At 39.9% G+C, this 14,376-nt stretch overlaps 1 protein-coding gene across 2 annotated transcripts in view; it reads left to right on the top strand.

Annotated features, from left to right (window-relative positions):
* Nucleotides 1-13,307, top strand: part of sox1a (SRY-box transcription factor 1a) — a 31,070-nt gene extending 17,763 nt beyond the window's left edge. For both annotated transcript variants that reach the window (XM_038302401.1, XM_038302400.1), the window contains one exon: nucleotides 11,083-13,307. In XM_038302401.1, the coding sequence (XP_038158329.1) occupies nucleotides 11,083-11,103 (21 nt within the window). In that variant the 3' untranslated portion in view covers nucleotides 11,104-13,307. The remainder of the gene's footprint in view (nucleotides 1-11,082) is intronic.
* The last annotated feature ends 1,069 nt before the right edge of the window (nucleotides 13,308-14,376 follow it).

Below are 14,376 nucleotides of genomic sequence, written 5' to 3'. Positions count from 1 at the left end.
TTAATGTCTCTTTTCATTTGTACAATGAAAATAACAGGCACACTCTTTTCTCTATGCATAAACACTCACCCGCACATGCGCGGCATAAACACGCACGCGCACACGCACATTATAAACGCGCACGTGCGCTGCTTTTCCTTTCATCAGAACGTGAAAAACATGTGAACTCATGCTTCAACTCGGTGGCAATACACCACAAGGGAATGCTAACTCACGGAGCTAACCGCTAACTGTCTGTACTTTGCAGCACTCACCGGGAAAACTGGTAAGGTCCCAGGGTCGTTCCTCCGTGGTTCTCCAGATGCATAAAATCACAATGTCCGCCAATCTTCTCAAACACGAGGGGAAAAGGCTGTGCACTTGAAGAAAGGGATAGGAAACCCCGTACCGTAGTGGGCGTGTCCATGAACATAAGCAGTGCGCATGCCCATGAGTTTACAGTTGAGGGAACTCAAAAAATCTTGTATAGGCGATTTAAAACTCCTTGTTAAACCAACTTCTGAGAATTTGAGTTGGGCAAACGTGTATTTATTTGTTAGATGTCAAATTTATATTTCTGAGTCGGATTACAATACAATTGTGTGTTAGAACAACAATTGCCATTTACTTTTTTAACAGTGTGGAATTCAAGTATCTCTTGAATTGGTAATGAGTGAGGGGAGAATGGAGCAGAAAATGGACCGATGGATCGATGCAGCTGCTGCTGTTCTGCAGCCACTGCACTAATTTACTGTTTGGTTTATGTTCCTACCCTTAATTATGGTAAGTGGCCCTTATTTAAGGGCTGGTTAGACTCTCGCAGCAGTGTGTCACAGTGAGCTTGTCACAGGTATGACGCAGACATTTTTGATTAATATTCAATAATAAAGCGCGGTCTGCTCTATTTTATTCCATGCCACAATGCAAAAGGGGAAAATCACAAACTAGCTGTGGGTCTAGATGCAGCCGAGGCGTGGAAGAAATGGGGGCAAGTTTGTCTGACAACCGAGGGACATGAGGGGCGAAAAAGAGCGGGGATCCAGGTGGAAAAAGGGTCCCAGCGTTCCCGCACGTCTCGCATTTCTAGCTGGTCCAACTTCACGAGTCGTTTTCCACAATGGTGGTCATACAAACAAAACAAGTCGGTAAGGTACCAAACAGGAGATACGCATGAGTAGAGCGGATGTAGATTTGACAAATCAGAGGCCTCCTGTCTGCGGCACTGTCTGCGGTCACCTACGATTTGGGAGACGTGCAGCAGAGTGTCTGCAGCGGGGGCGGGGACGTCTTTGTATTCACTGAAACACCTACACAGACTACCCAGTTTCGAAGTATAAATCAGATTTTAGCCCTTTTTAAAGTCAGGAGACTCGAACAAAGCGCTTTACACAACATTCACTTAAACACTGATGGTCATAAAAGCTAGATCATGAATGGAAAAGTGAAATCCCTGATTCATCCCTGAAATGATCATCCTCTGTAGGGTGGCCAGGCACTCCCCAAAATATAGGCTGAGGGGCTCAGCCATCCAGAAGAGCCTTGGGTTCAAACTGCCTTTCTTCAATACCGAGAGGAGTTAGCTAAGGCGGCTTTGACACCTGTTTTGGATGCCCTCTGGACACCTCCTTTGAGCTGTTCCAGACATGTCCCACTGGGAGGAAGTCCAATGGATGGCCCGGGACACACTAAAGGCTCGTTCCAGCTCGTCCTGGAATAGATTTACCTTCTTCAACCCAGAAGAGTTGAAGAAGGTGTCTGGGGGGAGGGCAGTCTCTGAGTTCACTGTTTCCACTGGTTATCTAGTCCTGCATAACCAAAAGTCAACAAATATGAGGTTTCAATAGATGCTAAAAAGCTGCTCAATTTTTGTTTAAGCTGCAGCCCTCCGTAAATTAAGCAAAAACAGACAGGAAAGGAGTTTATAGCTGCTGTTCACCGTTCATTTCCACCTCATTTGCTTTGTGTGTGTAGAAATTTAAGTATGCAATATCCAGAGTTAATAATGTAGTTTACGTAGTAGAATATACATGTTTACTCTTAATTGATGTCATGCTTGTTATTGTGTGTAAAACCACCAATGTGAGGTTTTGCATGTAACATCTGTTAAGAACGGTTTATGAGTATTTGGTTTAATTAGTAATAACTGACTTTATATTATTATTCTTTGTTTAGAACCACAAAGCTCTGTCAAGTGATGAATAAAGAAACCTTCAAGCTTGTTAAGCATAATCGGAGAGTGACAGGAATCATGGGTGACTCTTGAACAAATTCTGTGATTTGTCTCTATACATTGACTGGGAAATTTTAACACATGATCTTTGATTTAAAATTTTGTACTGTAACTCTGTTTGGGGTTGTTGTTTATTTAGATTGTAAAATTTCACCTCATTCTCAATTCTGTCAATTCTAATTGCTCACAATATAATTCCAACAATCTGTCCATCAATTCCAACCAACTGAAGCAAATGATCCCAAGCAAGCATCCTAGTAGGCATGTTATGTGCTGTGTTAATCTTTGGACAAGAAATTTTGCACATTGGCCAACAAATACATTTTTTACCTCATCAGGCAGGAACACCAACCTCCACATAGAAGAAATAAAAAAAATGTTGACCTACTAAACCCATATCGGCTTCAAAGCTTGTACTAAACTCCAAAATAGATTTGTTCAGGACTTTTTTCCACAATATACTTTGCCATTTTATAAAGGACTGATTTTTTTAGCATAGAACTCATGGTTCTTTTAACAAGTTCTCCAGACATTAGTTGTGTACTTAGCTCTTCCATAGATACCATTCATGTCATGACTTAGAACAGGGATCCAGTATTTGAGATGTTGTCATCTAAGTTAACCATCTAACGGAGATGGCGGCGCGCATGGTCGCAGCGGCTCGTAGCTCTCACACAGAACAGTGCTTTTTAGTGTTTTGGTTAGTTATTCTGTTTCTTCTCTGTTCAACCTGTCGTAAGCTGACCACCTACAGCCGACAGGATATTTTCCGTATCGGATTACGGTGCAAACAGCCCACATCTGAAGAGTTTACGGACACACGTAACATACCACCGGAGTTAGCCCAGACACCGGGCCCACCGTGGGCACTCATCCCCGCGGGCAGGAGGAGGAGGTGGCGTAGGGAGAGGAAGCAAAAGCGTGGATGCCGGGCTGGGATCCTCGTCCAACTGCGGAAGCGAGATGAAGCTCCAGCTGGAAGCAAACGGGCTTGTTCGGGACTGTAGCATCCTGCTGATCACAGAGACCTGGCTTCATTCATCCATTCCAGACACGGCTATCGAGCTAGCAGGCCGCACAGCACACCGGCATAATAGGAGACTCCGGTAAGACCAGGGGAGGAGGACTGTGTATGTACGTGAACAACAGCTGGTGCACAAACACGTCCACCATTGATAGGCACTGCTCCGCTGACCTGGAGTTCATCACAGTCAGATGCAGGCCTGTTTACCTTCCCCGTGAGTTTACCGTTGTCTTGATAACTGCTGTGTACATACCACCGGATGCTAACACTAGCTCGGCCCTTAGCCACCTTCATAACGCGTTCAGTCGGCAACAAAACATCTCAGAAGGGGATGAGACAGCTTACAGGACGGAGGTGAAGCATCTGTCAGCATGGTGCATGTACAATAATCTGACTCTGAACACCTCCAAGTCAAAGGAGCTCATCGTTGACTTTCGGAGGTGTAAACAGGACACACAGCCCATCATCATCAACGGGGAAAGGGTGGAGATGGTGCCAGTCTTCAGGTTCTTGGGCACCCACATCAGCGAGGACCTGACATGGACTTCCAACTCCACGGCAATCCTGAAGAAGGCGCAGCAGAGACTGCACTTCCTGAGGACTCTCAGGAAGAACAACCTACGACCAGAGCTGCTGCGGACCTTCTACCACTGCACAGTGGAGTTGGTGCTGAGCTGCGGCATCTCGCTGTGGTTCTCCAGCTGCACTGCAGCAGAGAAGAAGCAGCTCCAACGGGTCATCAACACCGCCCAAAGACTGACTGGCTGCCCTTTCCCCTCCTTGGAGGAGATTTACTCCACCCGCTGCCTCAGGAGAGCCCGCAGCATCATCAGGGACTCCTCACACCCCGGTCACCATCTTTTTGAACTGCTCCCATCTGGGAGACGTTTCAGGGCAATAAGGACAAAAACAACCAGACTGAGAAACAGCTTCTTTCCCACAGCTGTTGTTGCCCTGAACGCCTCACATACACTGTAACAACTGTAACTATCAATAATGCTACCTCACGTGCAATAACCTGTACCCGCTACCTCAGGAGAGCCCACAGTATCCCTTTTTAAACTTTTTCGTATTTATTTTTCTTTTAAATTTGCACTAATTGCTTGTACTGTTTTTTTTTTCTTTTTCGAGAAATTTCGTTGCACCCCTGTGGAGCAATGACAAATAAAGAATTCTGATTCTGATTCTGAGACGAGACAGACAGTGAGATAATTCAAAAGTGTTTATTTAAGGACGGGTCTGTGCTTCAGCAGCTGCAGAGGCGAGGGTGTCTATCTGTAAAAGGAAACACAGGTTAGTAATCACGTAAATCCGACGGAGGATGACATGAATGCGTGAGTCACTAACCTGGTTTAGCAGTTCAGCCCGTGTCCTGAGAACGAGGTAGGATCAAGGTGTGGCTTGCCAACAAGAAGTGGCAACTCACGTTGCCAGGTCCGAAGCCAAATCAGGCAAACAGGTCAGAACAGGAACAGGCAGGCTCAGTGATCCAGGAGTCCAAAGACATTTCAGGCAAACAGATCAGATGGAAGCAGGCAGGCTCAGTGGTTGAGAGACAGGACAGGTCAGCATCAGGAAATCAGAAACACCAAGAAACTCTAAAACCACTCTCACCACTGGCTAGAAAGAATGAAAATAATCTGGTTCTGATGACTGGGAGCAAGCACCTTAAATAGAGTTAGGAGTAGGTGGATGAGATGAGCAGTAAGGAACAACCAGGCAGAGCTAGACAGCTAAATGTAATGAATCATTGAGCCAGTCTTCCGCTCCAAGATCATGATAATTGGCCTGCTGCCTTCCTAATTAATACTCTCTTTGCTGAGCCTTTTTAGATAAAAAAATAAATAAATCTTTGGCTGTTTATAGTCTTTCTGATTATGCATTGACTAGTGTTAGGCAAGATGTTAAAAGCTTTGGATATTGTTTTATCATCTAACCCTTATCTAAACTCCTCAACAAAAAGATCTTTCACCTTTTAGGTGTACTCGTGGAGTTCCTTTACATACCAAATAATCCTTTAAATGTTTCTATTTATCTTTTAATTACCAAAAATAATTTAAAAAATGCATTGATAATTCAAATTAATTACTTGTATTATAATTATTTTGTTTATTGAAAAAGGTCTTACTTTTAGAGCTTTTTCTTTCAATAAAATCATTAATGTCATGAATACTTGCAATGTTATGTACGCAAATAAAATAATGATTTTAAATGTGGCAAGAACTTTAAAACATGAACAACATGGAAATTATTAAAACACAAAGGTAAAAACAGAAAAACAAACATCAGTAAATATAACCAATGTAAGGAAACTTACATAAACAGTAAATGGCTCAATAAAGGTCAATAGGATGCAAAAAATAAAAAAAAACTCACATTAGAAGTTTTGGAGGAAACCTAAGCTGGACTTATAACCATAATTTCTTGAATTTAATATCCAGCCATTCATCCATACATGTTCTTCCGCTTACTCCAGGCTCACACCGACTCCGGTCTTACCGTTGCGGTGCGGTGGATGCGGCGCCGCAGTGATTCCAAGTCATTAAAAAGACGTAAACCTCTCTCACCGGCTGCTGAGCTGTCCGGCTGCGGTTACCGAGACACTCCGGCGCTGCAGAAAATTCCGCAAGAAAGCTATCCTTGCGGCGTGCCGGAGCCCTCCGCAACAAGCTCTCGCAAATATCCTTATTTGGGCCGTGTTATCGCGTGAAGTTACGGGAACTCAAGTGAACTTCTGTTAAATCTCCGGACCTGTTGCCGGAGCCGCAGAGCCGCACCGCACCGTAGTCTAAAGGGCGGTGTGAGAGGGGGTGTGCGGGAGTTGCGGTCTCCGTCGGCTCGGTAACCGCACCGGAGCCAGTGTGAGCAAGGGGTTATGCTGGGTCGGGTCGCAGGGGTAGCAGCTTCAGTAGGGAAGCCCAGACATCCCTCTACCAAGCCACTTGGGCCAGCTCCTCTGGAGGAACCCAGAGACGCTCCTGGGTCAGCTGAGAAACATTGTCCCGCCACCGCGTCCTGGGACTCCCCCTGGGCCTCATCCCGGTGGGACATGTCCATCCCACACGGAGGAACACCTCACCAGGGTTACGCCCGAGCCACCTCAACTGGCTCCTCTCGACGAATACTTAAACCTAATTTAATACATTCTATTTACCTTCTTTTTTTTAAAGGTATAGTAGAAGATTTTATGCAAATATTTTAAAAGACCCGCCCTCTCCACTTTGAAAAAAAATGCATATGCACAACCCTGTACCTGCTCTCGAGAGAGAATGCCAATTAAACATGTGTGAGAGCATGCACCAGCCCATTTCTCCTTGTGCAAGCTTTGTTTAAAAGTTGCTGTTCTCATAGCTCATACTGTACAAGCTTACTGTGCCCTAACATCTGCTCTAACCCCTAAATCCCTCAATCACTATTTAGAGTGGGGACTATATAGTGGACTTCATAGTGAACTCAGTTAACTTACGGTTTGGCCAGATGATCACTGCTATTTGCTCCCCGTTGGTCATGTAACTCCTCCTCTACTGCGTGGTGCCTGTGCCATCTTTGTTATTACTTGCCACTGTTGGGTAGAGACAGCCTATGGCGACAGCAGGCCACTGTGAAAGCAAATCTCATATGCTTTGTGCGGAGAGCAAAGCATATGCCTTAAATAAACATAACACCAGCATGATTGACAATTAGGTGGACCACTTATTTAGGTGAAATCATTAAATTCCTGTTGGGACCAAATCTGATTTTTTTTTTCAGTGTGTATTTCCTATAATCTGAATATATCTTCATAATTATGTGCATCTTTGCCTATTAATGGAGCTAGTAAATGTGGAGGGAGTAGTGGGTGTCAAAATGTACTTGGCAATCACATGATCATAACAAATATTCTTGTTAACTAGTCACTTAATCTGGGTAATCAAATAAAAACCTTCACAACAAAATGATGCATGAGCTATTTGTTCTAAGTAAAACAATCTAAATTTTAAATCAATTATTAAGTAACGGTAGCTGGCTGGGTGGAGAGCTCTGATTAGGCTGTTAAGTGAGACGGCTTCACTCTAAAAGTAGAAAAGAAAAAGAAACTTATCAACAAGAGGAAACACACATTTTAAGTGTTTATTTTTAATCTTAAAAAATTATTTAAAAAAAAAAACTAGATTAATATATTCTTATGAAAGAAAAATTACATTAAGACATTTTCGTCTTTATTCATCTAATTCCGTCATCCCTAAAAGTTCTAAAATAGTTACTAAAGAGACTTTGTTGTCTCTCAGACTTGTGGGCCTTCAGTTTGATTTTTGTTTCTGGATTGGATCTGCACTCATGCTCCATTCTTGGCAAAGCTTAAGATATCTTTTAAAATGTGCACTGTTTTCATTCATCTTTTGGCATCCCATGCCTTGTCATCTCTAATTAGGAGCCTGGCTTTTCCAAAAATAATAGGACGGGAACTGCGTTTTGCCCACTTCTCATAGGCGCACCCTCATAATGACGCATCACAGAAAACCAAATACAGGCTGAGTATTTAAGCTTAAAATAACAATCTTAATTAATAAGGAACAAATATGCAACTCCCTGGCATATTTTATTAAGTAAAATTCTGATTGAAGTAAAAGTGTCCACAAATGTAAAGTGTCCACGAATGTGTCCACACATGTTTTGTTTATGTTTTGTCACCTAAACTAAGAAAGAGCAACACCAAATGAAAGATACATAGTTAATTGATGCATAATTTGCAAGCTCCCTTTACTGAGCTTCTTGTCCATCTCATGATACACCCAATGCATGCAATCATCTGAGTATTTCTGCAGATAACATAAATGATTAATAACCTGCCACTGCTTTGTGCAAAATTTCCTTCTTATAAAACCCATTTTAAGCTCTTTGTAAAGGATCCTAGATACAACTTAGTCCTACAGAAAAAAGCTGAGAAGTTTTTAAACCATGCTAATAATAACAGTTAATGTATACCAGACATGGGCAATGTGGAGTCAACAAGTCATCTCCATGTCATGTATTTGTTCTATTCAACCACTGAAGCAGGTGAGTCCAATTTTCACCGTGAATTAACCTGTGCAGATTGGACTCACCTGGTTAATTGGCTGGGTAGATTAAATACATGACATGGAGATGACTTGTTGACTCCACATTGCCCATATCTGATGTATACAGTACAATCTTTTGTACCTCATGTCTAGTTTTGTTTACTTGTTTTTGTTTGTAGTATATCCTGTCTATCCTCTTTCTTGTGTTTTTAAAGAAGTGATTTTTTTTTTTATGTGGATGAAATGTTGACTTGTCATTCATTCTGAATGAAGAACAGCACATGCCAACTTCCACAAATTCAGAGATGCACATGCAGGCATCATGACAGCGATGCGAACATTGGCACGTATACACTTGCGCCCTGTACAATGTATGAAGTATAAACCGAGCCCCACTCATCTCAATTATCCTCCCTTATAAAATCAAGAACTCTGAGGTCAGCTGATCAGCTTAACTCTCTGTTCCAACAAGTAGTTAAAAATTTAAAAAGAACTGTTTTTTTCCCCCTGAAAATGTATAGATTTTAAAACATTCATTTTTGATACGGCCCTTGCCATAAGCAGCTCGTTTACTGAGGCATTCAATGATTTTTAAAACATTATGAGCTTGTTGGATTTTGCATGAGGGTGGTAGATTTAAATCCTGTAAAGCACTAATTGTTAGATAACTGTATAAAACATGCTACAAAGAGCTTGATTGATTGATTGATTGATTGATTGATTGATTGATTGATTGATTGATTATTACTCTCTTCAGCACAAATGTTATATGTTAATTTAGTTTAAAAAAACATCAATTGGTAACACATTTTGCAGCTTTTTATCTTACGCATTCCAGCCATCGTTTCATTTCATTGTCATAAATGTGACTTATAACCCTGAGATCTAACTAAAGATCTTTCTAAAGATGCTCTCTGAAAACTAATCCTATAAGAAAATATATCATCTGAATAAAATTCAAGTTGAAAGCGAGTGGCATGTTTTAGACAGCAAGTAAATATTCTGTCCTTGCAGAAAATTCTGCAGACAGAAAACTTTAATTGACTTTGAGAGATGTCTGGATTTTAGACAAAAAGGTTATAGCATCTGCACAACTCCAGCTCTTGTCAGTCCAAAAAGTGGTGAAGTAATTTTACTGACCCGGTGTTGTGCAATTGAATAAGAAAGAAAAAAGTCATAAACTCAATATATCAGATGCATACTGCATCCTGTTCTCTGGGAATAAAGTTTTCCAGTTTTTTTTTTTTGGTCAAATTTAGGTCTTTTGGATATGAAACAAAAATAACTATTATCTAAAAAGCCTCTGCCCTGCAGCTTCGAGGGCCGAGTGGAAGGAACAGCACCCTTCAAGTTGTGAACAAACACTTCAAAATAATGAATGTTTGTACAAAATCTTAACTTTACCTATGGCTCTCTAACAGTGTAATCTGGATTCTTTGCTCACTCCTTTTGACAACCTAATATAAATCTCAGTCCTCATCCTGGGTTGTCTCTCACAGTTCTAGCTATTTAAACCTTTTTTTACTTTTTTAATTGTCAGAGCATTTGCTGACCTGAGGAAAGCAGGAGACAATAAATAAACTCAAGGGAGGAGATGGAAATATTTATCAATGTTAAGTTGTAATTTTTTTTGTATTATTATTATTATTTTTTAGTCCTGCTTTGCATAAAATCATAAATACAAAAAATTGATTCTTGGGTAAAAGAATGTCACCACATCTAATTAGAAAAAAATCCTGACACTTAAATTGTTTTTTTCTCTTTTTTAAACATTTTCTCCCAACTGGTTGTGATAACATAAACTCCACTACCTAAAAGTTTGTCCTTTTAAGTCCAGATATCCAGTCAGAAAATATTACTGAACAAAGGTGCTGCAACCTAATCCAAAAATATTCAATTAAACGAATGTAATGTAATGTAAATGTAAAGGAACATATAAAATAAAAACTTTTAAGACAAATAGACATAAATCATTTATCAAATCTTAATTTTTTTATATATTATGTATCTTACCCTGCAAAAACGTAACTTCTGACTAAATACAGTGTCATTACAGGGTTGCTGATTATTACGCTGCAAGAAAAGATTCAAATACTTAAATAATCATAAATGGTTTTAATAAACAATGCTTAAAAATTCTGAGGAAGTGTTTCCTGGTAAAATTTAAAATTATATATTTATAACAAATTTATTAAACAGTTAAATAGTTTTCATTTGCTTAATGTATTCAATCACATCTTAATGTATTTTGTTTTTGTTTCATACACACAAATAGACAATCAATCTAAAACACACCAAAGAACAATAAACGCATGAGCCCACCGGATGCTGTGAAGGATTTCTTTTCCTCATTGTCAGGTGATAATTGTCAAAGCTGCAGCGATGGTTTAATGAGGGGTCAAAGATTTCTGATAAGAAACAGCAGTTTTATGGCACCTGCTGCAACCTGCAACTCGCTGATAGCTGCTTGAAATGGCTGACCTCTGACCCTCGTTGGATCGAGCGATCAACAACCCGAGTCATTTAGATAAGTCTGATTGGAGCAAGTGAAGGATTTGTATGTCACACTGAAATATTGAAGAAGAAGCAAGAATAAATTGTTCTTAATGATCACAACTGGCCGCTATTAGTTTTCACAGCCATTAAATTGATGCCAGATATCAAACTGTTTAAGAGTAGATTCATGGTATCATTTCTGATTGAACTGATATCTTAAGTTATCAGCATAATAAGGAATTACATTGTAAGTGAATAAATACTCTGATACTTATACTGTTTGTCCATATTTTCTTTCTGTCTGTCTCTTCCAGCTATGTGACCGTTACCAGTGAATTTGGATCGTCCAGTGGAGATGATGATTTACAGATAGCCCCTTGTCTCTTCTCTTTACTGGCCATCATTACATCCAGCACTGGGAGAAAAGGCACTGCAAGCAAGAAAAAAAAAAGGACCTCAAAGGAAATGTGAAAAAGCTAAAGTTTGCTTTACCATGTGATTATAAAGCCCTTCAAACTCCTCAGTGACATGATCCCTGCATCCGATTGCCTTTGTTTGGTGTTAAAATGATTTTAGGGCATCAGGAATATGCACAGACAAACCGTGCCTTGCATAAGTATTGATACCCTTTGCATAGTTGTAAAGCAGATGTGAAAGGATCATTTGGCTTTTAAGTAGTTTTTCTAGTTTAGACACATGTTGCATGCATTTATCCATTCCATTTAGTCAGACATGTATCCTCTATAAAATCCAGTGTAAAAAGTGTGTCACCAACCTGCTTATGTAGATATATTTTACTACAGTGTAATGTGATCTTAACAAAAAAAAATGCTGTTTGGTAAAGGCCCTGGAGGGACTAACAGCTCCATATAGAAATATGCTGCAGGCATCCAGGGGAAAAGTGCTTTGAAATAGAAAAATTGTGGCACAAGTGTGATTCTACCAAGAACTTGTCTGACCTGAACTAGTACACTATGTCAGGAGCTGTTCATCTCTAAAGGAGATGGAGTGGATTGAATCTATAACTTTTATCGCTAAACACATAAAGTAAATCCAGATTATAGGATTAAATTCAGAATTCACAAAATTCAGTGATAATTTTTTTTTTTTGTAAGCCAGTGGCGTTCTTCTGTACATATTTTTCCGTGTTAATGGAATTCAAAAGGCAAACCCCAAGAGACGAGCATCATGCCTTGGGGAAGGTTTTTTTTCAGTTGGGACAATGAACTTGCCAGAGTCAAAGGGAAGATAAATACAGTCAAATACTAACGGAACACCTTTTGGAGGGTGCAAAAGGACCTGAACTAAAACAGAGCTTTACCTTATAGCAGATCGATGGCAAAGCTATCTAAAAGCTTTAACTGAATAGTTCAGATCAAAGTATATCTTTATTCACAGCCACAGTAAGGAAATTTAATCTTCCAAGATGCTCTGCAGTCTTACAGATCATGGTTCTTTTTTGTAAAGAAGAATGGGGAAGAAATGCCAAGATGTGCAAAGTTTTGAAGACCTCCTATGAAGGAATTGAAACAAATGCAGGAACAGTTGGATTTTCATACCTATATATGTTAAAATCAAATACAAAACAAAAAATAATTCCTTCCACTTCACTATCACCCTGTTTTTTTGTTGAGCTGTTAAATAAATCTGGTTACAAAACACTCGCAGTAGTATTTCTCAAGGGACAGAGCTAAAGGAAATTCATTGGTTGGGAATACTTTTGCAAGGCTCTATACACACAAAAATTGGATTACCTACAACAGCTCTCTTTCTCTTGACAACAGCCTCACCGTCTTAATACTCTTATAACATAAGCTGGCATGTTTGCCAAGAATCTGCTGAATTGTCCGATTAGCAGAATTTGCCTCAAACTTTTCCAAAATATTCCTAATTGCTCAGTAGCCAGAGAAAGTGTAACTTAAACAGAGTTATCGTTTGTTAAAGGGAATCAATCAAAGCTTTATTATTTGTTTTTTCTTTGACCATGACCTTCAGTTGCTTTGGGAAAGATGAAGAATTTTTAATTTGAAAACAAACCTCTTGATGGCCTAGATTTCATTGGGACTAAAGACAGAAAATATTGTTTGTCATCAAGGTGACTAGTTATGTTCTTATTAACATCTTTGTTGTGTGTGTGTGTGAGTGTGCATGTAATAGATTTTGGTTTGAACCTAGTGCAAGTTCTTTTTTTTTTTTTTTTTTTTGCAGCTGTTTACATGATTTGTTTTAAGTAGAAAAAAGGGCACAAATGAAATAGACTGTCAAACTCCTCTTCCTGCCTCCAAATAATAATAAAAAAATGTGCCTTTGAATTCAGAAGTAAATTAACACCTCAAAGTTAAAAGTTGCAGAATAAACTTTCAGCGTTTTAAAATATGTATTAATTCCAAGGCCTAAATGTGCCCTCAATTATTTTACCATAGCCCCTTAAGTAATTGATTTTGGGCAGAGAAAAGCAGGAGGTGGAGGGGTGATCTGTGTTGTTATGAAAAAGACTACAAAACTAATAAATGGAAAAATAACTGAAATCGTAATTCCTGTGAGTGTTGTAACCTTGCTTTATTGATTTGCCTTTTTTCCATGAAAGGTATTTGGATAACAACATCAAAGTTGCACCCATGATAGCATAAGTCATGTAATAATTGGTCTATTTTTCATTTTCTTTTTCTTTCTCTCCCTCATTGAGGCTGTGGTATGGCAAATAGTAAACAGACAAAGACAAAAACATGCCCAGAGACAAGATAAGGAGCTTCTCAGGTGACTACATGCAGTGATTACCAGGTTTCTGGTGTTACCATAAAAAAACCTACGCTCTCTCTTTACACATACACATTCTCACACTAATGCACACTCCTAAGAGATCCTTGGTTATCACACCCTTCCAGATTGTTACAAACTACTTATGGAAAACACACACACATCTCAAGATGTGGCCACTCTTGCCAATATGAGCCCAGTGGTAAGAACAGTTATCGTGTTGTGTGTGTGTTGGTGTGTTTTTTTAGTATCTGTAAATTCCTAGCGTTGCTAAGGTGCTTTGGGAGGGGATTAACAGACGCTGGCGTCGACGAGCAAGCCTCACAGATTTCCAACAGGCAGGAAAAGGGACAAAGAAAGAAGGGAAAGATGGTGGAACAGCCGCGGCGGGTTAGACAACAGGGAGACGGCAGTAGCAGCTTGTGTAAACACAATGACTTAAGAGACGTAAAGAGGTATAAGATGACAGAACAGGTATACAAAACGCCTGGCCTGAACTTTCATGCAGGCCTGTGGGAATTTTTTTTTTATTATTGTCCTCCTCTCTCTATCTCCTTCATGTCTTCCTCTCCATTACTTCCCATCTCTACACCCCCCCTTCCCCAAGGACAACAGTTTCAGATCGAGAAGCTTTTGTGTCGCTTTTTCTTCAAACTTCAAACACTGTCAGCATTTAGGTCACGCTGATGTGCCCGGAGCGTTGGTGACTGCGCTGTCTCAGGTGAACATCTCTCCCAGCATGTTTTTTTATGAGGCTCTCCTTCCCTTTCTAATAATATGAGAAAAAAGAGTCAGGACACTCTATCTGCATTTTTATTTCTGCGTTATTCATCTGAAAATCAGTCAAATCT

Source organism: Cyprinodon tularosa, unplaced genomic scaffold (assembly GCF_016077235.1).
Source record: "Cyprinodon tularosa strain WSP-4 unplaced genomic scaffold, ASM1607723v1 ctg49, whole genome shotgun sequence".
Lineage (NCBI taxonomy): Eukaryota > Metazoa > Chordata > Actinopteri > Cyprinodontiformes > Cyprinodontidae > Cyprinodon > Cyprinodon tularosa.
This window is presented reverse-complemented; position numbering and strand designations above follow the sequence as displayed.